The following is a 26977-nucleotide window of genomic DNA, read 5'->3' as shown; positions in this document are numbered from 1 at the left end:
CTGCCCTGCGCCTATAGACGAGAAAGCGTGTTTGGAAGGGATTGTAAAAAGGCTGAACTGTGTGGCTGTTCACGATTCATCCAGATGCAGAACACAAAGCTCATCTGTCTGCCCATCCTTGATGCAGATTCCCGCCCTGGGTGTGAGTGTGTGCAGCTTCCCTCTGCCCTCCCCCCCCCCCCCAGCCCGGGGGCTTCTTCAAACTGCCTTTCCCTGGAGATGCTTCTCCCCCTCTCGTTCCCCCTCCCACAAAACTCCCCTTTCCTTCGTTCCTCCTCATTTGTCAGCATCCCACTCGCCTCCACATCCCACCCCTTTCCGGAGTCAGCCCTCTGTTGTTTCCTCTTTCACTTTGTGGCACACCCTCCAGCAGTGAAGGGTGCACCTTCCCCCACCTCTGTATCTCCATAGGGGAATCAGCCCAGGCCCAGAGCTCCTTCCTAGCTGCCTGGCATGAGTGGCAGGGAGGCCACGGAGGCTCCTCCACTGATGGCTCTCCTTGGTCCCTGGCCCCGAGGGAAACCACGCATGCCATTTGGTGATCTTCAGAAATCACACGCTTAAGAAACCTGAAATTATAAAACTGCCTAAAGAGGGGGGAGACTGTTTCCCCGGGATTTGCCCAGTTTTCCCAGAGGTTTGATCTCCCTCTCCAGGGGCCCGCCCCTCTGCAGCTAATTGCCGCCTTGAGCTGGCGCCTCACAAGCGCTCACTCCCCTCACTTGAATGTTCCATGACACCAGCACTTGCTTTTGCAAGAGAGTTCGCTCTGCCGTGTGCTAACTAACTCGCCTGCAGAGGACTCTAGGAAGCGACCTTCAGCCTCAGAGGTCCCGGACTATTAAATGAGCACCTGCTGCTGAGTTGTTAGGTGCCACCGAGCTGGCCCATAGCAACCCATGCTCAATGGAGCAGAACACTGCTCCATCTGGAGCCACCCTCACAATTGTGGCTACAGGGGAGCCCGTTGTTGCTGCCCCAGTGGCCAACCCATCGCATCCAGGGTCTTCCTGTTTTCCACTGACCCTCTACCATGCATGCTGTCCACCTCTAGGGTTTAGCACCTCCTGAGCACCTGCACCCCATGCTGGGGGTGCAGCCGCAACCCCAGTGGGAGAGACAGATTCGAAATCATTGTGAAAGCCTTGTAAAAAATGTGCAGAAAGACTGGCTCCAGGGGCTCTGGAAGGGTAAGGAGCCCTGGTGGCACTGTGGGCTAAGCAGATGGATAGGGTGGGGCGGCCTGAACCGTCCCTGGAACAGCTGCACCAATATCCCATCCTGCCCCTGGCCATGGACAACAAGCATGGTGGCCCTCGCCCTCACCCATCCTCCTCAGTCTCCGCTGCCTTCCTGCAGGCTCTGGACAGACGAACGAACGCCAGCCTTTACCTCCAAGGGCGGGTCCTTTGGGAAATGGTGATCTCACACTGGGGAGGGGGCCAAGTAGCCACAAGGGTCAGGCAATGGGGTGAGGGTCCTTGATCCTTGGCAGATGTGAGAATGTCTGCTTCAAGGGGTCCCCTGCCCCTCAGAGTAAAGTCTCTAGCCACATGCTGGCTATCATCCATTTGAGGGAGAGAAGACAGCATGTTTTGATAACACTTGCTTTTTTCTCAAACTTAAACAGATCATATGCTTAGTACTTTAAAAAAAAGTAGAAAAGAACAAGCAGAAAATCAGTGGTTTCATATACGGCATTTCCCTGGGGCAATAAATACCTTTACCGGGACTTTAAAAATTATTTTGAAATCATTTTAGGTCTAAAAGTTGCAAAAACACTACCAAAAGCTCCCCTACGCACTTGATCTAACTTTCCCTAGGATTGGCATTCCCAGAAACACCGAGCAGTGAGCATAGCCAGGAACTCGGCGTGAATTCCATTGCTGTTAACTACAGACTTGCCTCCAGTTTCTCTAGTTGCCCCACTACTCTCCTGATTCTGGTCCAAGATTGACTCTAAAACCTCGCTTGGCACTTCCTTGTCAGGTCTCAGTGATGCTGCCAGTCTGACCATTCTGTGGTCTTTGCCTTTCTCGTGCATGGTGAAGATGGTGGTGTGCACCCCAGTTCTTCACTGTGAGGTTATCATTTTCTAGGGTAGCTTTTGGGGGGCAGCATGGCTTTCTGTTGTTGAATGCTACCCTAAGTAGGCCCTCTTTTGTACACTTCCTGTGTTCCTTTTTATCTGTTTCAATGTTACAAAGAATGTCGCAGTGAGGTGGCCATTTGGTGCATTGTTTCCAATTGTGCACACATTCCAAGTAATTTTGTTAGGACACATTTTACGTGTTTTACATGTAGAATTAGTTGGAACAAAGATGATTTGCCTTTTGAAGGGCTATGGAGAGGGTTACCTGTTTGTTTATTCATTTGTTTGTTTCAGTCCACTTTACAAAGATGCAATTTAAATTGAGTAGAATGTGGGGAACTACATGAAGCATATATTTGGAGGTATTGTAGCAAATATAAACCCATGCCATGGAGTTGATTCTGACATATAGGAACCTTATATACAATTTATTAGGCTGTACATCTATATGGGAGCAGATAGCCTCAACTTTCTCCCTTGGACCTGCTGGCGAGTTTAAACTGCCAACCTTTCAGTTAGCAGTTCAACATATATTCAAGTAACCACCATCTCAATTAAAACGGAAAATCTTCCCATAAGTCTTATCATTGCCTCATGCCCCTTACAAGTATATCCCAGGCAACCAACCACTGAGGGGATTTCCAACCCCATAGGTCAGCATTACCTAATCTCAAACTCCATCAAAGCCAGAATTAGATCATATATACTCATATATATAACAATTGCCCTTGATTATCTGTGATATTCACTCACGTTGTCTGTCAACCATCTCTTTACCTCTCTGCTGAGTAGTTAGTACCTAATTGTGTAATAGATCACAATGTGTCTTTCTGTTCCTTCACCGATAGACATTGGCAATTTTTCCAGTTCCGGGGTATGACGACTAGAGGTTCCATGAACATTTGCACAATAATGAACATTATGTTTTATTTGGCTTTTCTGCTCTTTTATAAATATCGAGAGCATTGGAATTGGTGGGGATAAGCTAGGTATCTGTTTAACTTTTCATGAAACTGCATGTCCTATCACCCCCCCCCACACCTTGTGTTTGTACATAGTGTCCAGTCACATAAGACTTCAGTCTGTACAAGTCAGCAGTTCAAGTACTGCAGTCTGAAGCCAGCCTGTACTTGTATAATTTCATTTCTTCGACAGTGTTTTAAATTCTATACCATTGGCTCAATTAATAATGTGATCAATAGAATTACCTTATGCCCCCAGGGGGGTGATTAAAAATGTTCTCTACTATAAAATGATAATGATCTATCTAAAGTGAACCATAGACATATATAAGCCATACATAAATGAATGGCTTTTGGATTTATACTTAATTCTAGCCCCAATCTAAGAAAAATTAGTTCTTCCGACATGGCCCTGCTTGACCCTTACTGTCACGAAGAGCTCACCGAAGCTATGGGCCCTGGGGCAAAGGGTAGTGAAAAAAAACAAGTGGTGCTTGGCTATCAGGAAGAATAGCATCCGGGGTCTTAAAAGTTTGTCATCATACAAGCAGCCAACTAAGTGATACATCAACTAAATCCACATGGAAGAAGCGCACCATCCTGCGTGATCCAAGAATGTACAAAACAAAACCCAAATCCAAAGGAGGGAATGGTACCAGAGCTTGAATTGCGAACACCCTGTTTTCAGAAGACTAGGGTGATAGTGCAAGTCTAGACTCCGTTTGCAGGGTCCCCGCACGCATTACACCTCAGGCGAATCTCCTCTGACCGTAGTCTACGAGTGTGAATATCTTTGTATCAAATAGAAAGCATTCTAAAGTTGATTATGGAAGATGCCGTTATCTCCCTTTACACCTATTCTAGAATTGTTCCAGTTTTTAATATTTTCTGCTTTCTTTTTGATTGAGGTTTTTCTGTGTTGTCTAGCTATCGTTGTTGGTTTTGGGTTTTGTTTGGTTGCCTCTTGTTTGTGTGTTGCATGATTTTCTGTCTCTGAAACCAAGGCAGACGGATCCATCGAGACAGTAACTGGATTGATCATTGCCTGGGTGTATATCGTCAGGGAGGATGGGAGAAAGGGGAGTCTGAGAAGAAACTGTTCTGATATGGATTGTAGTGATGACAGCACAAATCTTCTTCACATGATTGAATGAAGAGATTGTATGTCATGAAGTTTATGCCACTAAAACTATTAAAAAAGAAAAGACACTTCAGGAGGAAGTTTTGCTCCCCTTCCCTATATAGTGCAGGCCCTGGAGAGTTTGCAGGACTTGCCCAAGAGCAAAGACAGGAAGGCAAGCCAGGTTGATCAATCGCTACTCTATACCAAGAAGGAGCCCTGGTGGTACAACAGTTTAAGCACTCAGCTGCCAACTGAAAGTTGGAAGTTTGGACCCACACAGCTGCTCTGTGGGAGAAAAGCCTGCTATAAAGCTGCTCGAGATGGCCCTTAGAAAGCCCGTGTGTTAGTCCAGGATGACTAGAGAAACAAATCCAGTGACACTCATTTACATGTATAAGAGAGAACTTTCGATGAAGAAGTGATTATATAGCAAGCAGACATCCCAGCCCTGCCCAGATTAAGTCCACAAGTCTGATACTAGCACGTAAATCCCTCTGTAGACTCAAGGAGCCGCACGCAATGATGTAAAGTGCAGGAGGACCACAGGCCCATGGGTGTATAGTCTTGTGGATCCAATGACGGAAGAAGCATTTCAGGGTTCTGGCAGCTCTGTAGCATGGCTCCAGCAATGCCCAGAGTCACTCAACAGTAGAAAGGTGAAGTCAGAGAGAGAGAGGAAGGTCCCAGGATCCTTCTTATGAGAAGGCCACACCCACCAGGTGGTACCATCAGGCTGTGACTTAATTGACAGGCTAGACTAAATTATGTAACTACCACAGCCCTATAGGACAGTTCAGGCTCCCCTGTGAGATTGGGCTCCAAGGCACTCCACAGCCACATCGGATACCAATTCAGGTATCAGTGGTTCTGTAGTAGACTTCTGGCCTTCCATTCAGGAGACCCCAGTTCGAGTCCCTCACTGTGCACCTCGTGAGCAGCCACCACCAGTCAGCCAGTAGAGATGTGCATGTCACTATGACTCTGAACAGGTTTCAGACGTCAGGCATCTCAGACTAGGAAGAAAGGCCTGGCCACCTACTTCCAAAGATTAACCAGTGAGAAACCCTACAGATTACAGTGGTCCAATTCCTAGACAGTCGTGGGGAGGCTGCAGGATCAGACAGCACTTCTTTCCATGGTGCATGGCTCACTCTGAGTCAGGGCAGACACAGCCAACCGTAATGTGCTGTGTCAGAACCCATGTTGGAGCTCTGTGTGCTCACCTCCCTTAACCTGCAGAACAAGCTTGTAAAGTCGGAGTTGTGGTTTCCATTTTGCACATGGGAAACCAAGGCTGAGGACACACAGCTCAACGAGGCTCATACCCAGCTGAGTCTAGATGCCCAGAGCCCATGTTTATGACCAGGTCCTCCCTCTGCCTCTTTGAAGGTAGTATGTGATGGAGCTGTGCTCCCAGCCTCACCTTTGACCTGTCCCCTGCTCGGGCCCCAGAAGGTGGCTGCCCATCATAGCTCCATCAGCCCTCTGGAGACCTCTGGGTGCTGGGGCAGGAACTGTGAACCCCACATTTGGCAGCAGCAGGAGCCAAGGCGTGCCCCCACACCCTATCCCCTCTACCAAAGGTGTCGAGTTTCTGCCTCCATGAAATCCGACCCTAGGCACTTTGATCTTTGGGGCTGGTGGACCCTGGGTGAGGGCAGTGGGCAGGGGCCTCCGCTCCCAGGCCGTTTCTCAACCCCATTAGGAATGGGTCTGAGTGCTTTCCACAGCTGATTAATGGCCTGCCTGTGACCTGGGCTGTCATTACTGCTCGGGCCAGGGACCCCCAGCTCGGTCCTTTGGGTCTTTACTGCTAATAAGAATTGATGTTCTCTTTGCGGCTGCAGGGCAAGTTCTATCTGGTCATCGAGGAGCTGAGCCAGCTGTTCCGATCGCTTGTCCCCATCCAGCTGTGGTACAAGTATATCATGGGAGACGACTCCTCCAATAGCTACTTCCTGGGAGGGGTCCTGATCATCCTCTACAGCCTCTGCAAGGTGAGGTAACCTGGGAACCTAAGGAGAGACCGGGGAATCCCTGGGTAGAACCACCCTAATATAACCAACTTTCTCATAATTCCGTTTTGTGGATAAAGAAACTGGAGCCAAGGAAACATGGTGGGACTGAGGAGAGTCTGACTGCAGTCAAAAGGCTGGGGCTGTCTTCCTTTTCTAGGGCTGCTTCAGCAAGGGATATGCTTTCTCACTCCCTGCAGGCTGAAGGTCCACCGGGCTGCTGCCCGTGCCTCTCCCTCTGAGGGACCTGGGTGACACTGTGCATGCCTCTCCTACTTCTGGTGCCTCCCAGTCGTCTTTGGTGTTCCGTGGCTGTAGAGGCGTCCTTTTGACCTGGGTTTAACAAAAGCAAATAGCGGAAGGTGTTTCTCTCTGTTGGCTCAGGGGAGAAGGCCCTTGCCTCCCTTTCAGCTGCTGTGGCCCAGCGTCCCTTGGAGATTTTCATGGATGTTGGCATCAGTTTTCCCCTGGGTCTAGTAGCTTCCCAGCACAGGGACCCCAAGTCCAAATCACACACCCTTCTCCTGCTCATTTTTCTCAGCAGCCTTCTTATAGACACATCTTCCCACACATCTAACAAAATCTCTTTCCTAAGACACCACTCAGGTGGCATTTAGACCCAGCCTACTCTAGTATGACCTCTTAGGAACCTCGCTCATAACCTTTCAAAGATCCAGTATCCAAACAAGGCCACATTCACAGGCGCCGCTGGTGTTAGGCCTTTAACTTGTCTTTTTTGTGGGACACAGTAGAAGTGATCCATTGTGGTTGTTCAGGGCAGCCGGCAGAGAACTGGGAGCTTTTCATTTAGCACCCTGTTCTCCTTTCCAGTCGTTCGACATCTGTGGCCGCGTGGGTGGCGTCAGGAAAGCGCTGAAGCTTCTCTGCACCTCTCAGGTGAGTTGGCTCCAGGGGTCCCAATGGGGGAACCCATCTGGCGCCGTTCTCAACCCCCAGAGCCCACAGCATTGTGGGGCCACCACTCCCCTGAAGGCTCATCACCATCTGTCTTGCAGAGTTATGGAGTCAGGGCTACAGGACAACAGTGCACAGAAGCCGGGGACATCTGTGCCATCTGCCAGGCCGAGTTCCGAGAGCCTGTGGTCCTCATGTGCCAGGTGAGTGGGCTACCATTGAGGCCCCAGGGATAGCAGAGCCCCGTGGAAAAGCCAGGAAAGACTGACCAGGAACCAAACCTTGGGGCTCAGGGATGAATTTTGGGGGGCAATCTAGTCGGGCCAAGATTGGAGTCAGTCAGACCTGGGTTCAAATCTCAATAACTTAGTAACTGGGTAGTGGCCCATTTTTTTGGATAGGGATACTGAGTCCCAAGTATATGCAGCAAACCAATATTCAAACTTGAGTCAGTCTGAGAGCCAAAGGCCATGTTCTTCAGCAGATGTTCATCTAGTGAACTGAAGAAGATTGCGTCACCCTAAGCCTCAGTTTCTTTATCAGTGAATCCTTGCCAGACTCAGCTTGGCCTCCAAAGCCAGCCAAATTCACTGCCCTTGAGTCAATTCCAATTCATAGCAACCATATAGGAGATAGTAGAACTCCCGTTTGGGTTTCAAGACTTAAATATTAACGAGCAGACTCCATAACCTTTCTCCTTTCAACCACCAATCTTGCAGTTAGCAGCTCAATACAGATCCCATTATGCCACCAGGGCTCAGACTATCCTGAGTTTGGGTGCCCGTAGAACCCTTGCTGCTGAGTAATAGGTCACTCCCATCTCCCTAAACCTTGGGCATGGTCATCATGTCTGCTTCATAGAGCAGTCATGGCAGCTAAGTGAGATCATCTATGAAAAAAAAAGCTACATTTGAGTTATGCAGCCCTATTCTTATCCTGGCAATACTTGTTATCTCTTGTTTTCCCATGACGAGTTGTAGGTCACTGACAGTTGCTTTTAACTCCCCAAATACATCCCTCCACCGCCTCCCAACATCAGCAGCTAAAATGTCGATTCAGCAAATTGCGCACATCGAGTCAGAGCCTCCTAGCAGACCTCAGGGAGGGGGACGGAGACCACACAGCACTGTCCCCTGCTCTGGAAGCTCACGGCCTCCTTGGGGACATGGACACATACATAAATAACTGTGAGACGAGGCAGCCAGTGATAAGTACTGTGTAAGAGAGATTCATGCCTGGTCCCCAGAGACAAGGTAGAGTGAGGGATTCCAGGCTGGAGTGGCTGGCTATTAGGGGGAGGGGTAAGGCAGGAGACCCAGGGCGCATACCCCACCAGATCTCCCCAGGGATCCTTTTTGTGCATTAGAACTTGTTTTTATTGTTATTGCTGTTTCAGGGATTGGTTTTAATGTTTTTATTAGTTTTTCTGAAATCCTTGGGTAGCACCAACAGTGAATACACTTGGCTGCTAACACAAAGGTTAGATAGAGGCTCGAGATGTCTCGGAAGAAAGGCTGAATGCAGTCTGTTTCTAGAACACTCTGGAACACAGTTCTAAACTTTTTTAACACATCAGTCATTTGTTTGCATAATTCCAAAGTGAGAAGTCCCGAGGCTAGGGGACAACTTTGAGCTATAGGAGCCTGGGCCAGATGCCGGTGTAGAAAAAGACAACTGTGGGGAAATGCATGTGGTCCAGTAACATCCCATGCGCACTTCGTGGTGAGGTGCCAGTGTGGGCTTTTCATTTGTGATGATGTCACTGGAAACTCACAATCATGTCACATAAGGGGGGACCGAAACTGGACAGGGGCTACCAAGAATGTCCATGTGCTCTCTTTGTAACCTGTATGTGTGAAATTTTCCCCAAAGAAAAAGCTTTTCTCAAAGAATATTGACAAGAGGCAAAGGGTGGAAACCACCCCAGTGTCCAGCAGCTGATGGGTGGACGGATGGATAAACAAAAACCTGGTCTGCCTGTGTGGTGACGTGGGGTTCTCATACATGCTACCATTTAGATGAACCCTGAAAACATGCAAGGTGTAAGAGGGCGGACCCAGGACAAACCTGTTTGTCCGTCTTCTATGAAATAGCTAGAATAGGCAAACGAATGCCGAGAGACCAAAGGAGACTGGTGGTTCCCAGGGCCAGGGGAGAGAGGACGAGGCTCACTGCTGTCGAGGCCAATCTAACCCAGAGAGACCCCATGGGGCAGAGGAGAGCTGCCTCTGCCCATCTTACAGAACTTCACCTGTCTCCGGAGGAGCAGCCGATGCCTTCAAACTGCTGCCCTTGTGGTTGGCAGCCCAATGGGTAAACCCACCATGCCATCAGCGCTCCTTAGAGAGGGCCATAGCAAGTCATTAAAAAAAAAAATCCTAAAAGGGAATTGTGTAAAGGTGCCCAAAAGAGAATGGTGACAAGCCTTCCACCCTTGTTCCCCGCACCCATTCCTCCTGGTCATCATCAGGTACTGCCGAGTAGTCCTGACTCATAACGGCCCTTAGCACAAGAGAATGAAACACTGCCCAGCCCTGTGCCGCCTTCCCAATTGTTGAGTCCACTGTTGCGGCCACATGTCATGAGAGTCCTCCTCTTTCTCACCGACCCTCTGCTCTACTGAGCATCATGGGCCTGATCCTTACTCAGTGTCCAGAGTAAAGTCCCTGTTATCACCAGTCTCCTTTATTTCCAGAGTGTTCCACAGAATGCAGGCCATTTACAGATTTGGATTGGCTACAACGTATTAATCATCCTCCGACTGATGGGCATTTAATATGCTATCACCTCCTGTTATCATTACAAAGATGGCAGTCATCATAATTTGGGAGCTGCACAGATTAATCACACCTACCTGGGGCCTTTGTGTTCGTAGAATGAGTTCGTTCAGATCTGGCACATGGTCAGGGTTCAGTAAACACTACCATCGCACCAGCAGCCCTGGCAGGGCAGCAGTTAAGCATCCTGCTGTACCCGACCAGTTGGCTTGTTTAACCCACCAGCCAATCTCTAAGAGAGACACGAGGCAGCCTGCTTCTGTAAAGATGCGTAGCCTTGGAAACCCCGTGGGGCAGTTCTTCTTGGTCCTTGGCGTCAGAGTCAACTGGAAGGCAACAGGTTTGGGATTTTTCGTTTGCTGCCATGCAGTCCATTTTACATGGGTGCGAGCTCTTGCTCAGTGTGGCGTTATGAGTTCAGAGGGGTGTAGTTTGGACAGGTACTGCTACCTTGCCCTCCATCAAAGAGTCTATCAGATAATGCTCCCAGAGCGAGTATGACAGACCGCCTGCTCCCCGCCCTTCCCAACACTGCGTTGTCAAGCCGCTTCCGAGCTTTGCCAATCTGACAGGTGAAAAACACTATCTCCATGTGGCTTTCATTTGCATGTCCCTAATTATGAATGACGTTGAGCATCTTTTCATATGCTTCCGAGCCATCTGTATTTCCTTTTCGGTAGCAGTGATTGTCTGAGCAGGATTGCCAAGGTCAAAGTCTTCCTTTTCTTCCCCGCACCCCCCACCCCCTTCCTGGCAATCTCTTCCTGTCTCAGTCTGTTTGTCTCTCTTCTATTCTTCTGGTATCATTACATCTTCACAAACCCGACAGGATTCTGGTGAAGGGCTAGACAGCTGTCACCTTTGTGCCAGGTCTGGGAGCCATGGCCATGACAGGTGGTGACTCAGATATGCCCAGGCCGAGCCCACATCCCAGCCTGGCACGGTCCTGGGAGGAGACGGGCCGTGAGCGGGAGCTGGAATGGCACAGTTGACTGTACAGGTGAAATGGTCCTAATTAATTCCAAAATGCACTGTGTAAGCAAGTGAACAGAGGGACGAATGACTCCGCTCAGAGCGGTGGTTCTCCACCTTCCTCATGCCGCGACCCTTTCATAGAGTTCTTCATGTGGTGGTGACCCCCCAACCATAGCATTATTTTCATTGCTACTTCATCACTGCCGTTTTGCTACTGTTATGAATTGGGCGATCCCTGTGAAAGGGTCGTTCGACACCCAAGGGGGTCATGACCCACAGATTGAGAACCGCTGGCTATCTGTTATTTCCTCAAAGAAGCCGGCTCTGCCAGTGCCCTGTGCAGTGCTCCCACTGTACGGCTTCATTGATAGGGCTTTTCCCTCCACAGTGCTTATCCCAGTTGTCAGCTCAGTGGTTAGCAGTGGAAATGGTTGTGTCAGGTCTCTCTCCCCTCTGCCAGAGTATAAACACCTTGAGATAAGGACCAGCTCTGTCTCATTGAGCAGCAGAACTTCAGTGTGGCTCAGTAAGTGGGGCATGGATGGGGTGGGATGGAGGGATAGACAGGGGTGGTGACAGGGTGAAGACGTTAGTGGGTAAGTACAGGGGGGGCAGATAGAGGTGTAAGTGGCTACGTGACTGGGAAGATGAGCAAGTGGATGAGTGGATGGATGGGTGAGTGTTTAGATGATGAATGGATAGATGGATATGAATGGTAACTGGGTGAAGACGGTAGGTGGATAGAGGGGTCTGTATAAATAACGGGCATTTGAGCAAATGGATGGACAGATGGATAGGTGAACAGGTGGATAGCTAGGTGAATGGTTGGATGCTGGACGGATAAGTAGATGGACAGAAGGAAAGACAGATGAGGAGTGGGGAAGAACCCACTATGCCTGAGTCCCCTTCAGAGTTATCAGTCTAAGCTCAGTATTTATTTCCTAACCCTCTGCCCAGGCCCAGGCCTGGGAAGCAGATGGTCTGTTGGACTAACTAGGTAGTCAGGCAGAGCATGCGCACGCCCAGAGCTCAGCACACTTGGCTCAGACAGAGCACATCTGCCCTGTCCTCCCTAAGTACTTAGGGTCTGCCTCCTGCCTGCACTGCCCGAGAAAGGACATTCAGAACACGAAGCTGGAAATGTTACTAAAGAGAGTCGGTGTGCTTTTAGAGAACACACTGCCCTGCGATCTTGGCTCGCGGTGATGTGGTGTGTGCACGTTTTGTGATGTAAAGTGAAGAGGCCAAGAGAACACGTCCCCGTGCTTTGTGTTGACTGAGCCCACACTTGATCTGTGTCTGTCAGCACGGCCGCCTTGGCAGGGAAACTTGGCCCTATCTTATAGGGAAGGAGACCTGGGTTCAAAAGGCAGGACTTGTCCAAAGCCCCACCATTACTAAATAGCAGATTCAAACCCCAATCCAGAGGCCTCTTGCACTGAGATGCCCGAAAGGTGGCATTAAAAGATGCAAGCACATGTTCCTGGACATTTCTGAGGGTGCCCTGTCCGTCTGAGTCTGCACCCTGCCTACCAGGAAGAAAGGACCTGAACAGCATATTTGCCATTGGGGCCCTCCATGTCATCCGTAACCCAAGAGTAAAGACACTTGTCCCAGGACGTCTTCAGGTTAATCCAAGCAACCTAGATCATGTACATAGCCAGGTGTTGGTATTGAGATTCAGTATTTACTACTATGCTGATATTCAGAATTGTTTGATTCAAAGTCTGTTCATGTCTGTTCTGATTAGTATAATTAAAGATGTGTGTGTGTATAATTAAAGATCTATGGTGTGTGTGTGTGTGTGTGTGTGTGTGTGTGTGTGTGTGTGTGTGTGTGTGATTAAAGATCTATGGTGTGTGTATGTGTTGTTTCTCCGGCCTGGTTGTTGGTGTTGACTTCTGGAAAGTCAGTTTCCAACCCAGATACAACTGCCCGGGCCTCGGCCACCCCTGTAATCCATGATGGATGAGACCGTGGCGATCCTCACAAGTAGGTCACCAGGCCTTTCTTTTTAGTCTGTCCTCCTCTGAAACGTGTACAGCATCATAGAGCAACACAGAGTAGCCAGGTCTTGACTCAGTCAGGCCCCACGATCTTCAGAGGCTTCCGCCATACCCCCCCCTTTTCCATGTGGGAGCCTCGCACACAGCCAGGGCTCTTGTATGTGTCATGGGCAGGAGTTCCAGCCGTCACACACATCTTGTGTCAGTTTTCTATTGCTGCTTAACAAGTTACTCCAAAACTTCGTGGTGGAAAGCACCATCCATTTATGATCTCATAGCTTCAGGGAGCTAGGAATCTGAGCAGGGCTTAGCTGTGTCCTGTGCTTTAGGCCACGGTGCAGGTATCAGCCACGGCTAATGTCTCATCTGAGGACTGGACTGGGGAAGGGTCTGCCTCCATGCTCAGCCACATGGATGTCTGTAGAATTTGAGAACTTCATATAAGCTGTTTCTCAGCCTGGAAATGCTTTCTCTCCACTCCCTCTCTTTGCCCAGTTAACTCCTGGACATCCTTCAGACTTTAAGTCGAGTGTCCCCACCTCCAGAAAGCTTTCCTTGACCACACTCCCATCCATCCGGCACCCCATGACACACTCCTTGGGGTTCTCCTCGACAGTACTGTTCTACGGTTGGTCACCTAGGGATGCCATACTGGTTGCGGGTTCAAAAAGAGCTTAACTTCCTAGTATAAGTTAAATGACGGTTGGCAGAGCAGACCATCAGTCTCACATCCAACAGTTCACAGGCATTCTGTTTCCACACATCCCTTCTAATCCCCTCAGGGCCGTCCCTGATCTCCCTCCCTCCCTCCCTGTGTTTCCCTCTTCCAGCCCTCCTCTTTCTGACCCTCTGTATTTCCTCTTTGGGTCAGTGCCGCTCTTTTGATCCCAAACGGTTGATTCTTCTAACAAGGGGTGGGGTGGGGGGGCAGTTCTAGATCTGAAGACTGGCGAGGGCCATAGTCTTAGGGAATTCCACCAGTCTCTACCAGACCAGAACCCCGTCTCCTTTTGTGATTTGGGCTTTTGTTCCGCTTTTCTCCTATTCTATCCCAAACCTTCTAACTTCCTCCTGTTCATTCCAAAGCTGTAGATCTTTCTCCCATGGAGCACCTCGTGGGTGAAAACTGCTGTCCCTGTGGTTTGTGACCCGATGCTCAATTCACTGTGCTACCAGGGCTCCTAATAGATGATTGACATAGGATAATAATAATAATTATTATTATTGTAAAAGTTAGCGTTGAGAGAGCACTTTGTAGATGTTCTCCAGGCACGGTTCCAAGTGACCTTTTTTTTTTTTTTGCTTTATTTTTAATCGATGTTATAGTACCGTTTCCCTGCCATCTTGAATTCTGAATCATTTCAAATGCACAGAAAAGTTGAAGGGCAGCAGAATGAATGTCCTCCCGTCTCTCCCCAGGATTTGCTCATCACTCCTGTGTGGCCACATTTGTCTCTTCTTGATAGAAGGTTTTCACTGTAACCAGCCGAGAGTAGGTGGTGGAAAGGTTGGTTCTTCACCCCTAGGCACTGGTGTGCATCTCCCAAAAGACAGCCATTCTACCTCGTAGCCCCAAGCCCCCTGCCGCAGCCAGGAACACTGAGTTCATGCTATGCATGATACGGGCCTGACTCAGATGTCCCCACTTGTCATTAAAACATCCTGGAGACCTACCTAATTAAAAAAAAATTCTCCACTTCTTTTCTTAGATCACCTCTGGGAATAAAGTGAGATTGCTTTCAGAGTTTTATGGAGTTGAGCAAAACGCTTTTAAATGAACCCACGAGTGATGAGAATCGTTTGTCTGGCACTGGAAATCCTGACTGTCGGACTTGAAAGAGATCTTTCTATGACATGCATTTTTTTTTCAATTAAACTTTTAGTAATGCCAAATAAATAAGATAATGTCCTGGAGAGCTAGGTGCCTGTGCGTCCCTTCCACCCAGCCCCACCCTCATTCAGAATCCACTCAAAAATCAAGTGCCACAGGTCATTGTCACCTCCTAGTGTTTTCCCCATGATGGTTTAATCCTTCAGTGGGGTGGAGAGTGGGAGGTTTCTATGACAGTGCCCATTTTGCAGATGAGGAAACAGGGGCTCAGGGAGGTTAAGTCACTCACTGAAATGATAGAGCCAGAGAGTGGGGGAGTCCACTGGCCCTAATCACCATTGGCCTTTCTGATCCCCCTACCTGCTACTTGACCCTGTGGCCTGTTCTCAACGCAGCAGCCAAGACAGTCTTTTTAAAACACTGGCAGCCCGGCCAAGGTTCCCACCGAATCCTCATAGTGGCCTAGAAGGCCCTCCACTCCCCAGCCCTCCCCAGGCCAGCTGCACTCTTCTCCTTACTGTGCCTCTAGCAGCCAGGCATGCTCCTGCCCCTTCGCACATGCTGTGCCAGCTCCCAGACATGCCCTTCTTCCGCCCAGATTCCATCTGGGTCACTCTTTGCCCACTCTCAAGGTTTACCCAAATGTCAGTCACCAATCCCAGCAGTGTCTTCCCTGGCAACCCTACTTAAAATCACAAGCCTCCAAGCACCCCCCACCCCCACCTCTGCCCTGCTTTCTCATCTCAGTGCCCATGTGAATGCACTCAGTTCCCCTGGAACCTTTTGTCCCCCTGAGGGCAGGGCTGGTCTGTTTCGTTCCTGCCGCTGGGTCCCCAGCTCCTAGTGCTTTGGCAGGGCGACAGCAGACACTCCATAACGGGTTGCTGTCCCCACAGCACGTCTTCTGCGAGGAGTGCCTGTGCCTCTGGCTGGACCGGGAGCGTACCTGCCCACTCTGCCGCTCCGTGGCCGTGGACACGCTGCGCTGCTGGAAGGATGGGGCCACGTCTGCACACTTCCAGGTGTACTAGGGCTGGAGACCGAGGCCGTGAAGCTCCCAGCCACTGAGACATCTCTCAGTACTTCTCTCCTCCCTCCTCTATCTCTCTACCCTCAGGCCCTGCTCCCCACTTCACCTTCCTCTTCCCTTTTGTGGGGCCTGTGAGCTCCGCATCCTAACTCTGACATGTGGTCCCCACCCAGGTAGAGACCCACCAGAAGTCAGCTGGAATGGAACTGGTAACATCTGAAAACCCACTTCTGGTTCATTTTACCCCGGGGTGTTGGTGTTGGTTAGGGACCTAGTTCCTAATGCTGCAAACTAGGTAGAGGCCTGAAGATGCCTGCCTGCCTGCCTGCCTGAGGATGGCCAAGTCCAAGGATTCGCATCACTGTGAAGCCCCGTCTAGCAGCAGCTCCCGGGACCCACCACTTAGCGTGTGCCGAGCACAGCATCCTGCATCAGCGTGTGTTTCCTTATGTCGTCTCTCAACAGTGCTGGGATGGAGGCTCTGCCAAGTCTCCATTTACAGACGAGGAAACTGAGGCACCGAGCTTGGTACGATAACCTGCCCATGGCAGACTGTATTCCCGACAGGCCTGTCCGATCCCAGAGCTGCCCTCTTCTCCCCCTCGCTGACCACCTGCTCAGGCAGCGCAGGTGTAGGGCTGCCCAGCAGAGAGGATGTTAACCAGTCACCAGGTGGTTTTGGTGCCCAGCCCTGGCCAAGGATCAATGGCCTGGGTGCTGCACATTGTGTAGGGAACGGTGACAGTGAGCTAATATTGATGGTGACCTCGGTGCTGGTGTGACTGGCTCCACCAGAAGACTGGTCCCTTCAACTCGAGACTTTTCTGGGCTCTGGCAGGAGAAAGGCAAGCAAGCGTTGGCGCAGATGTGGGTACCACCCAGTCCCCACTCCCATCCTTATTTCTCATGCCCTCTATTCTTGTCCTCTTCCTCAGTGGACGGTTAGGCCTGGTGACTGTCTTCCCTATCCCGGTAGCCTTCAGGGCGAAGGAGATTTTTCCCCCAGGCCAGGATAGTGGCAAAGAGCCCTGTAGCCATCCCTGTCTGAGTGACATCTGTCAGCGGACTCCTTCTTCTTCACCCATAGAGCCCTCTCTGCTTTGCAATCTGGAATGCGAGGGGACAGGTTACCACAAAGAAGTCACTGGAATCATGCCCATGCTGCTCTCCCAACGCTTGTCTTGTCATTGTCAGCCCCAGCTGCAGCCGTCCATGAGGCTGGGCAGCAGATTATCATGGGAGCCCAAGAAGAAATGGGTGGAGGGCACCCAGCTCCTCATGGTATCACGAGCCCCACCCTGACCGATCCAGGATATTTGCCCGTGAGTGCCACCAAACCAGGACTTTGTCCTTTGCTTGTTGTTCCTGACTCTCCTGGTCCCCAGCAAGACATCGCTTCCAGAGCAGGGTGAAGTCGTTCAAGCTCTGTTACTATGGAAATGGCCCTGGTGCTACAATTCCACTTGCCTGGATAACCAGGCAGGAAGGGGAGCCACTGTTCGGCGCTTCCAGGGAAGCCAGAGGAGCTGCTCCAATAGGTTTCCATCAGAGAGCTTTCCCTGCCTGCAGATTTCAGATGTCACCAAGAAAGTGTCCGAGAGGAGGGGGAGGAGCAGGCAAAGCAGAGTGCCAAGGCAGACCTGGGACGCCATTCCAAAACTGCTGTGGCTTTGGGAAGTCACTTCAACTCCCTGCCACCAAAAGCTAGTGTATACAAGGGGCTGTGGGCATGTAGATTTCTAGAGCCCACGCCACTGGTCTCTCGCTTTCTCCATGCAACATGTGGGGTGTGCGGCCCTGGGGCTCCGGGGTGGGAGGGATGGTTGGGACTGCATCCACTGGTCCCAACCCTCTGTGGGAAAGCCCCATCTGGAGGTTTCCTGGTGGGTGGGAGGATTTCTCTTCTGCCCAAGGAAGGGAAAGCAAAGAGCTTTCAAGCCTGGAAGAAGAAAACAGGCTGCATGGCTTCCCCAGCCCCAGTTCAGCAGCAGCCCGAATCCCCAAGAGGAAAGCAGGAGCCATGCTCCTCTCCTTTATCCAGCCTGGCTCTGCACCTTGTTTGTTCCATGGATTCATCGAGCCTCAGGTTCAGAGTCTCCTACTCCTCGTGTTGTAGGACTCACTGATGCGGGCCCACGTGCTTGCAGATAATAACACTATTTGGAATAAAAAGGCAAGGTTTGGACCTGGGGGGTTCAGACTCGGCTATCCCTGTCCAGAGGGGAGAGGAGGCGATGCACTGAGGCGCAGGGTGGGGTCCTTTCAGGCTGATTAGACTTGAGATTGGGGCAAGGGGACATGAAGTGATTCCCAGAACCTTCTAGTGCTTTTGCTCTGGGCCAGACAGCTGCCTGTGGTAGTCTTTGTATTTGACATTTTTGTTTGTTTATGTATATGTGTATGTATATTTATTGTAGTTTGGGTGAAAGTTTTCAGAGAAAATTCATTTTTCATTCACCTATGGTGTTTATTGGTTTTTTAAAAAAACATTTTGTTGGGAGCTCCCACAGATATTATTACAATCCATAGTTCCATTAGATCAAGCATAAGTGTACAATTGCTGCCATCATCATTCAATGCATTTTCTTTTCTTCTTGAACTCCTTGATATCAGCTCCCTTTTATCCCCTCCTGCCCCCACCCTACCACCCCTCTGACCCCTCAATATATTATCTATATTGTTATTACTGATTTTTTTGCTTTGCCTTAACTTCTACCATCCCATTCATCCAGTCATCTAAAATTTCAGAAAAGACGATAGATCCAGGGTATGGTAGAGCACTGATGAAACGCACAACTATTCTCTAGTTCTTTAAAATTTCCTACACCTGCAGTGTTGTTGTTTTTAATAAGTCCTTTTACTGTGGGCTTTTACAGCTCTTATAACAATCCATACATCAAATGTATCAAACACATTTGTACATCTGTTGCCATCATTTTCAAAACACTTTCTTTCACCTTAGTGTTTTTAATGTCTCCTCTAAGTTCCACTAAGTCTCCACTAAGTTCTACCGATACAGTCTGCCCTTCTCAGTAATCCACTTGTCATCTGGATTCTCCTTCCTTCTCCAGCCATGCGGAAATGTTTTAGGGAAATAAGAAACTGTGCCCTGTTGGGGGATGCGTATCTTTAAAGCAGGCCCCCTCAGGGTTCCCATGGCTTATTAGGGGAGCGTCCCCATCCCAGGAGAAGCCATCTGTAAAGTGAAGCAGGACAGAAAGGGCAGAAGCTAGTCACGGAATGACTTCCAGGTACATCTCCGCCTCAGTCCAATCCCCTGGGGTGCTCTGAAGCAGAAAGTGCTCCCCAGAGTTTGCCTCCTGCTCCAGAGAACCCATTGGCCGGTGACTGTGAGCTGATGCAGGACCTCGCAAGCACTTCAGACTCTCCACTGGGGAGACCCTCGGAACCCAACGGCCAGCGAACTCACAAAGTTGCGAGGTGGCCACAAGAAGCGGTCAAGTGGATCGGAGAGGGCCCCCAGGGTGCCCACTGCTTGGCCAACTGAAGGTTGGGTGGACCCAGACTGTAGAGGCTGGTTCCATAAGTGTTGCCAGAGTAGGGTGGGCATGGGACTGTAAATGAACACCAGCAGGTGAGAGCTCATGGCCCTCGGGGAATGGTGATAAGGCCAGCCAGGGGAATATACCAGTCAGAACATTTTGGCTCCAAGAATCAGAAAATCAACTCAAACTGACTGAAATATAAGGCAGGATTTTATTTGGCATGTGTGATGGTATGACTTCAGGCACAGCTGGATCTAGGGATGCCACTAGAAGCGTCTCTCTCCACCCTGATGCTGTTTTCCTCTGAGGATTGTTCATAGGTAGTTGTGCCCCTGAAAAAGAGTCTCCCCCCAACTACCATGATCCGAATTCTACCTTGCAGGGCTGGATAGGGCAGAGGTTGTACACTGGTACATATGAGGGCTGGAGGCACAGGGAATCCAGGGTGGATGATACCTTCAGGACCAAGAGTGTGAGGGGCGATGCTGGGAGAGTGGCGGGTGAGTGGGTTGGAAAGGGGGAACTGATTACAAGGATCCACATATGACCTCCTCCTGGGAGAGGGACGGCAGAGAAGGGGGGGAAGGGAGACTCTGGATAGGGCAAGATATGACAATATAACGATGTATAAATTACCAAGGGCACATGAGGGAGGGGGGAGTGGGGAGGGAGGGGAAAAAAGAGGACCTGATGCAAAGGGCTTAAGTGGAGAGCAAGTGCTTTGAGAATGATTGGGACAGGGAATGTATGGATGTGCTTTATATAATTGATGTATGTATATGTATGGACTGTGATAAAGTTGTATGAGCCCCTAATAAATTGTTTTTTAAAAAATCTCTAGAAGTGTGTTGCTCTTACTCCATCAGCTCAACAACCTCAGCAGAGAGCGCCAGCTTTCCCAAAACTCCCGCTAGAGTGCCAAGCCCGACTCCTAATAGCGTAGCCCTAAAACAGTTGCTGCAGTGTGTGGGCTGTGGAGTTGTGGCCACACCTGGGTCAGGAGTCGAGTCTGGAGATGGGGAGAAAAATGGGTGGTAAGGATGGAATTAGCTCAGTATGGCATGTGGACTGCGTATGAGGAAAGGTCCCCAAAGGTGATCAGGGAGTCATCATCAAGATGCAGAACCTGTCTTCCACCCAGCATTTTTAAGAAGATACTAGAAGCTGGCCTATTGGTACCTCTCAGACCAAGTAAGTACAGGTGCAAAGTCCCTTGTCCAGAGCAGCTGGAGAATGAATTGTGATGTCGCACATTAACTATGGTTTTGTGTCCCAGACTTGAACTGCTGGGCAAGTTCCCCAAACCCCGTTGTCCACCCCAAGGATACTCTTTAGGGTAACTCTTCCCTCATGGGGTTTCTCAGCAATAGAACAGAGAAGGGAGGTGAGTGTGTGGCCTTCTGTCCGCAGGGAAGATGGGTGTGTGTGTGCAAGACATAGGGCTGAGAGTCTCTTTCCAGGAAACCAGTTATGCCCATAGGCTAGGGGGACCAGCCATCCAAAAGGAAACGAAAATGCAGAGACTGTTGGGTAGAAGTACACAACCAGTTTTTTAATAAAGTCATTACAAATATGTACAAAGCATCTCCAAGGTATGAAATTCCTCTTACAAAAGAGAATGAACCAACGTCAGAAACCAGAACGGAATTTATCCAAGCTTATTGCCTCTCCGAGGTTCCAAACACCCCCACAGCCATCCTTACCCCCCACACACAAGTTCCTAGATGCATATAGTGCAAAAGATCTTGGAGAGTCCCACGGCGGGAAGGGCAAGGAGGACATTGAGGCTTCCTATGCCCTATCCAAAGTGGAACACAGGCGGCCTGTGAAGTAGATGCTCCTTCCAGCAACCTCATAAAACCAGAACAGCAAGAGTAAGATATGATCATATAAAATCCCAAGGTAAACCATCCACCCCACCCCCGAGTATCCTCAAAGATGACACTCTACAGTGCACCCACTCAGGCTTCCCGCCAGGCTACATGCCTGCTTCCCTTTGAACCAGCAACTCCCTGGAACACGGTAAAGCTATCCTGGGATCTTGCGCAGCCTAGCCATCAGCTCGTGGCCTTGGGGATTACACAGACCTGCCTCCAGGTTCAAAGGCAAGTGAGCCACTTAACCATCGGTGTGGCCTTTGGCCAAGTGACTTAGCCTCTCTGAGCCCCCGTTTCCCATGCTGTTCAATGGGAATCATATCCTCTAGTGATGGCGTGAGGAATGGCTGGTGGGAAGCACTCGGCGAATCATGATCAGGCTTTTTCTGCTGAAAACAAGTTGAGATCACGCAGGGCTTTGCAGCTGACTTTCGCTGAGCACATGGCCCAACAGAAACTTGTCAAACTCAAGAGGCCATCCTGCCAACAAGGCATGGGGCCACGACGGGATCCCCAGGAGATCTTGTTAAAAAATGGCAGACCAGACTGGGAAGAGGCGGCCAGTCCCATCGGTTCCAAATAGGACTGCTTCTCCCCAGGAAGTGAACCACCTCCAGGAGTGGCCCTCGGTAGATGCTCAATCCATGTTGAACGAGGGAATGAAAGTTTTAAAATATAAGATGTCTGTTTACGCTTTAACATGACTTGGACATCCGTTTCCTCCCTTATGACGAGCCCAGGGTGTCTACCCTGCCCCTGCCCAGCCCCCAGCTTCTGACCCTCTGAGCAGCCTGGGCTGACTCAAGTGCACATCCCCAAAAGAGGACTGGTGTTAGCACAGTGAACAAAAGAGTGTGATGGTCACTGTCGCCGCTAATACCAGGGGAGCCCTCAAAAAGGCCACCGTGGTGAGCCAGTGACCCCAAAAGATACTTATTTAAATAGGACGCAGGGTGTCCTCTCCTCTCCGAATGAGCAGCAGCCACATTGTGCAGCTGTCTGCAACATGGAAAGCATCGAATCGGCTATGTACATTTGTGAAACAAGTCACAGAACGTTTGTTCCTGTTTCCATCAAACGAGAAGGGGGAGGGGTGACCGCTGGACAAAGTGGAAAGGAAGACGCCAGCACCCCGCTGGAAAGGAGGAAACGGGAATTGTGCCCTGAAGGATCAGGACCATGAACAGCGGCCAGTGCCACTGTCTGGCTTCCCCAAAGGAACAGGTGACCAACTCTGCTACAAAGGCCGGAGGTTTGGGTCCACCAGGGGCCACCTCGGAAGAAAGGCCTGCTTGCGTCCTTCCACGGAAAACCCCATGGAGCAGATTCTACTGTGACATGCACGGGGTCACCTTGTCCATTCCACGGCAGCTGGCGAAAGAGACATGGTTCCTCAGGCCACACCTGTGCCACACGGAGGGTGGCATGGAACCCCACATTTGAGAGGGGAGGTCTTTTTGGCTTTGGGTGGATGAGGTGGGGGAGAGAAGCGCCCCTGTAGGGAATGGGTCAAAGCCCCAACCTCTGCCAGCAAGGAGCCCCATCAGCCAAGAGGGGGCCCTCCAGTTTGTGTGCCCCCGGCCTCGTTCTGCGTGAGCTACCTAAATGATGATCTCAGAGGCGTGCGCGCACGCGCGCGCACACACACACACACACACACACACCACCGTCTGCTGAAACCCAATATGAGGTCTTGTTTAAAATTTATTTCAAAGCCTCCCTCCCTCTCGACAGACGCGCTACAGCAAAGCTAATCAAAATCAATGACTCCTTGGCAGCTGGAGAGAAGGGAGAGGGGAGGGACGGTGCCAGCACTCTGCACACGGAAAGAGTAACAAGGGAAAGAAAAAGGCCACCCCGCTACCTCATGCAATCCAAGTAAAGCACTAGGAGACCCAGCGAGACAGTATCTACAGACATACGTGTGGGGGAGGGGGTAGACATATTTGTCGATCATGCTTCAATTGCCTAATACAAATGTCCATCAAGAAGTCAAATCTCATATAAAACCAAGCATTAAAAACAACCCCTTGTCCAAAAAATCGGGGCAGTCACAAAGGGCCCTCCAGTGAATGATGTGCAAGGAAAGGCAAGGGTGAGAGAAATACACCATTTCTAATAATCCACAAGAGCTATGTACAAGGAACTCAGCGGGGAAGCGTCATCAGGAGGCCACAGGTGCCCAGTTCTCAGCAACTGAGCATCACTGAAATGAAAACCGCTCCCCAGAAATGTCAACCCCAACATTTGAATTTGGACCATCAGAGAGAAATGCGTTAGCAGACGAGCGGGCAGGGTTCCCCAAGTTTCTCTGACCCTTCACCCTGTCCCTCTGGCTAGGTGGCCTGGCTTGTGCCCAGGGTGGTCTTGAAGGCACGGGTTTCTAGAAGCAGAGAACTGGGATCAAAAACCACGGCAGTGATACCAAACCCCGCCCCGGAAAATGGGGTGAGCTAGAAAGAGCTGGCCTCTGGCTAAGCAAGTGCCTACAGACAAGCAGAGACTGTTTTCATATCATCCAATTCTGTTTGCTTTCTCCAAGTCTGCACCATGGTGGGGATGGCCCCAGCGGTTCAAGGAACACCCCACCCCCGCCCCGCCCCTGCTGGGAGGGTCTGAGCCAGCCTGAGAATCACGTTCTCCACCAATAAGCTTCCCTTTTCTGCCTTGCTCAGTTCAAAGCTGTCTGAGGAAACTTGTCTAGCCTTCAGCAGCTCTGGGTTGCTTCTCCCATCCCCCCAAAGGGTTATTTAAGAAAATGTAAGGCATGGATTACAAGAAAGAAAAGAAACCAAGCTCCCCACTTGCAGCAACATGGGGAGGTGGCATATTCTGAAAAGAACCTGGTTGCTTGCAGCAAGGGCTGGGAAGTGGGCGTTAGCAGTTAGCCCCCTGCACCTTAACAACTCCTGGGCCTTAGGTTGACTTCAGAGCTAGAGGACTCTCTGCCAACTGTCCCCCGGCCCCCGCTGAACATCCATACTGGTGGTGACTGTAGAATGACTGTCTCAGTCCTGACACCTCACCATTTCAGCTCTGAAAATGGAAGTGCATGACACCCTGTACAGAAGAATACCTGTTTTGTTGGAGTTTTATTTTTAATGAAAGCAAATAATCGTAATAATGATTGCTCCCTGAAGAGTCTTGGCAGCCAAGTCTCAGACCAGCACATAACATATTATTATTGTTATTATTTTAGCCCTTCTAGAAACTTCTGAAAATAGTAGCTTCTCCTGGAGAAAGCAGACCATCCATCCGATCAGTGAGGCGCTGGTGCATTTCATCAGCATGAACCCCCCTCCTCCCCCAACATCCCTTATAAATCACCCTGGACCAGAAGGCAGCCGTTTTTTTTGGCTCTTTCATCCAGAAAATCTAAAGCCCTTAAAACCTACTTGGGGAGTTGGGGAGGGGAGGCCAAGGGCTGAACTTCCAGGATCCTTAAGGAAACTAGCCACCTAAGAGGCTGCCTTTTCTTATCAAGGGAAGACATCAAGCCACTCAACTGGCTATCTCTCTGTCCTCTCCCTTCCAGACAGACCCCAAGGTTTGCTCCACAACACTGGTTGTCCAACCCCAAGTAAAGAAAAGTGATCCTCAAGTCGTACCCTTGAAAAAAAGAAACCACAAAATAGAAATCTCTCTTATACCCTGGCCTTAACGGTCTATCCACAGAATAACAGGGAAGCACCAGCAAAAACACATGTAGCACCAGCGAGATGGACGTGAAGCACCAGACGCTCTGAATCAGAACAAATCAATCCCATTTCTCCCGCTGTGACAGTGGATCCATCTATCCAGGTAGCTGGACATAGAGACTGGGACTTGCCAGGATCTTTCGACCTCGGGGGCATCCCAGACTGCTCTTACACAATTGGCCCCAAGTCCACCTCGACTTCTTTCCTAGTTTGCCTTTTTTTGCAATTGCCCCTCGTCCTCCGCCAGCGTCTCTTTCCCCGGACAGCTGGCTGACTCTGAGGTTACTTCCCACCAGTCTGCAAATTCTCCAGGCCAGCCGCTCTCTTCCGGAGCCCCAGAACAGGAAAGAGGATCAGAGTTCACGTCGTCGTCGCAAGGTGCAGGAAAGGGAGGGGGCCACGTCCTCGACAAGGCATGCACTGATTAGTAAGATTCATATTTTCTTTCCTTTTTTTAAATATATAGAGCTGTATGTAAATAGCATCAGGGCGTGTGTTTCTGCAGCTGGCTAGCCGAAGGGCTTCCCCAGTCCCGTCTGCATGTCTGCTATTGCTCCAGGCGCCGTCTTTATTTCCACTTCTTTCTCGAAGTGCCAACCACGGCCTCTCAAGCCCTGGGCTCCCCCTCAGGAAAACAGGAACCAGCTTTCTCCAAGGACACAGGGTGTTCACCAACCTGCAGAGAGAGAGAGAGAGAAAGAGATTTGGAATCCGGTCAGGAGGAGCGTGCAGACAGCTGCCAGGGATGACGTCAGCCCAGTCGGCTCTGCAGAACCCACCTCAGTCTTAGGTTGGGGCTGAGGGGGATGGGAGACAGCTGCTAGACACCAAGCTCTGCCTTGGAAGGAGAGGTCCCCGAGAGCTCATCTTAAGGCTCCCCGATCTGCTCCAGGCTCTGTGCAGGGAACCCCCTCCCAAGTCTGCTCCCACACAGTAACCCTATAAAGACCCCGTCTTTACATCAGTGTCAGGCTAGCCAGCCCTGGGTCCGGTAGGCGCAATTGTACAACGATAATAAATAAAGATTATACTAAAGTTATAGAGACTAAGAGAGATAGGAGAGAGAGAGTAAAATGAAGGGGTCACACATTTCATGGTAGCATGCTCACCTCAGCCCTTCTTGGTGGTCCACGTGGGGATGCGACAGGAGAGGAGGAGGGCAGGAGAGAGAGAGTGGGAAAGGAGAACCAGAGAAAGGGGACAGGGCCAGAAAGGGGACAGGGCTGGAGAGAGCATATTTATTGTTTTGGGGCTATTTTTAGGTAGCCATAAAACATGCATATTCAGTAGTTACATACGTCACAAGGTGGGTGGTCATCACAGTAATGTCTCTGAGCTCACAGTGAGGAAACCTAACACACTGGGGGAAGCCATGACGGGGGATGGGAGCCACAGTGGGAGGAGGTCATCGGGGAGTGTCTGCCTCTACAGGGAGACAGAATCAACCACGTGCTCACTTTAAGACAGCATAGCTGCTAGGGGAAACGCTGTGGGAATGATATTTGTTTGTTTCCCACGCATCAGCATTTTCTTGGCTGCAAAGAAGACTCCAGCCACACGACCTCTCCACTCTGCCCATTTAGGGGCCAGCCTCCAGCTCTGCCTTGCAGAGAGGCCCATTCTCTAGGACTCCCACCTATTCATGTCCTAGATGCATTCTCCAGGCAGCATGGTGGGGCAGCCTCTTCTCCCATCCGTTCCTCCATCATCCGTCCACTCATGCCCTAGTGTGACGTGCACCATCCAGGTGCTTCAGATCCGGGGATCTCGTCCCAGAGGGGCTCAGCGGCCAACAGAGGGGGATGAAGAGGCTGTGAGCAGACAGATGATTGATAAGCACGAAGGGGAAATCCTATGAGAAAGAGGCAGACAGACCTCTGCTGGATGTGGAGGAGGGCCAGAGAATTATTCAGGATGAGAAGGCAAAGGACTCTGGGCAGAGCAGAAAAAAACAGCATGTAACCCAACGACATGAAAACAAGTGCCCACACAACACGTGTACCCCCGTGTTCGGAGCCGCATTGTTGGGCTAGCCAAGAAGTGGACGCAAGCTGAATGTCCCATCAAGCAATGAATGGAAAAGTAGACCGTGGTCCACCTCTACCAGGGAATAATATTTGGCCATAGAAGGAATGAAGTCTTGCTCCAGGCTCTGACGTGGATGAAAGTT

General features: G+C 50.3%; 1 protein-coding gene across 1 annotated transcript in view; it reads left to right on the top strand.

Annotated features, from left to right (window-relative positions):
* RNFT2 (ring finger protein, transmembrane 2) overlaps positions 1-19823 on the top strand; it is a 75480-nt gene extending 55657 nt beyond the window's left edge. The window contains exons 8-11 of the mRNA XM_075534315.1: positions 6025-6174; positions 7024-7089; positions 7209-7310; positions 15593-19823. Of these exons, the coding sequence (XP_075390430.1) occupies positions 6025-6174; positions 7024-7089; positions 7209-7310; positions 15593-15727 (453 nt within the window). The 3' untranslated portion in view covers positions 15728-19823. The remainder of the gene's footprint in view (positions 1-6024; positions 6175-7023; positions 7090-7208; positions 7311-15592) is intronic.
* Positions 19824-26977: the final 7154 nt, after the last annotated feature.

The sequence above is a fragment of the Tenrec ecaudatus genome, chromosome 16, assembly GCF_050624435.1.
Source record: "Tenrec ecaudatus isolate mTenEca1 chromosome 16, mTenEca1.hap1, whole genome shotgun sequence".
Lineage (NCBI taxonomy): Eukaryota > Metazoa > Chordata > Mammalia > Afrosoricida > Tenrecidae > Tenrec > Tenrec ecaudatus.
The sequence above is the reverse complement of the archived record's forward strand: the minus strand, read 5'-3'. Positions and strand labels throughout refer to the sequence as shown.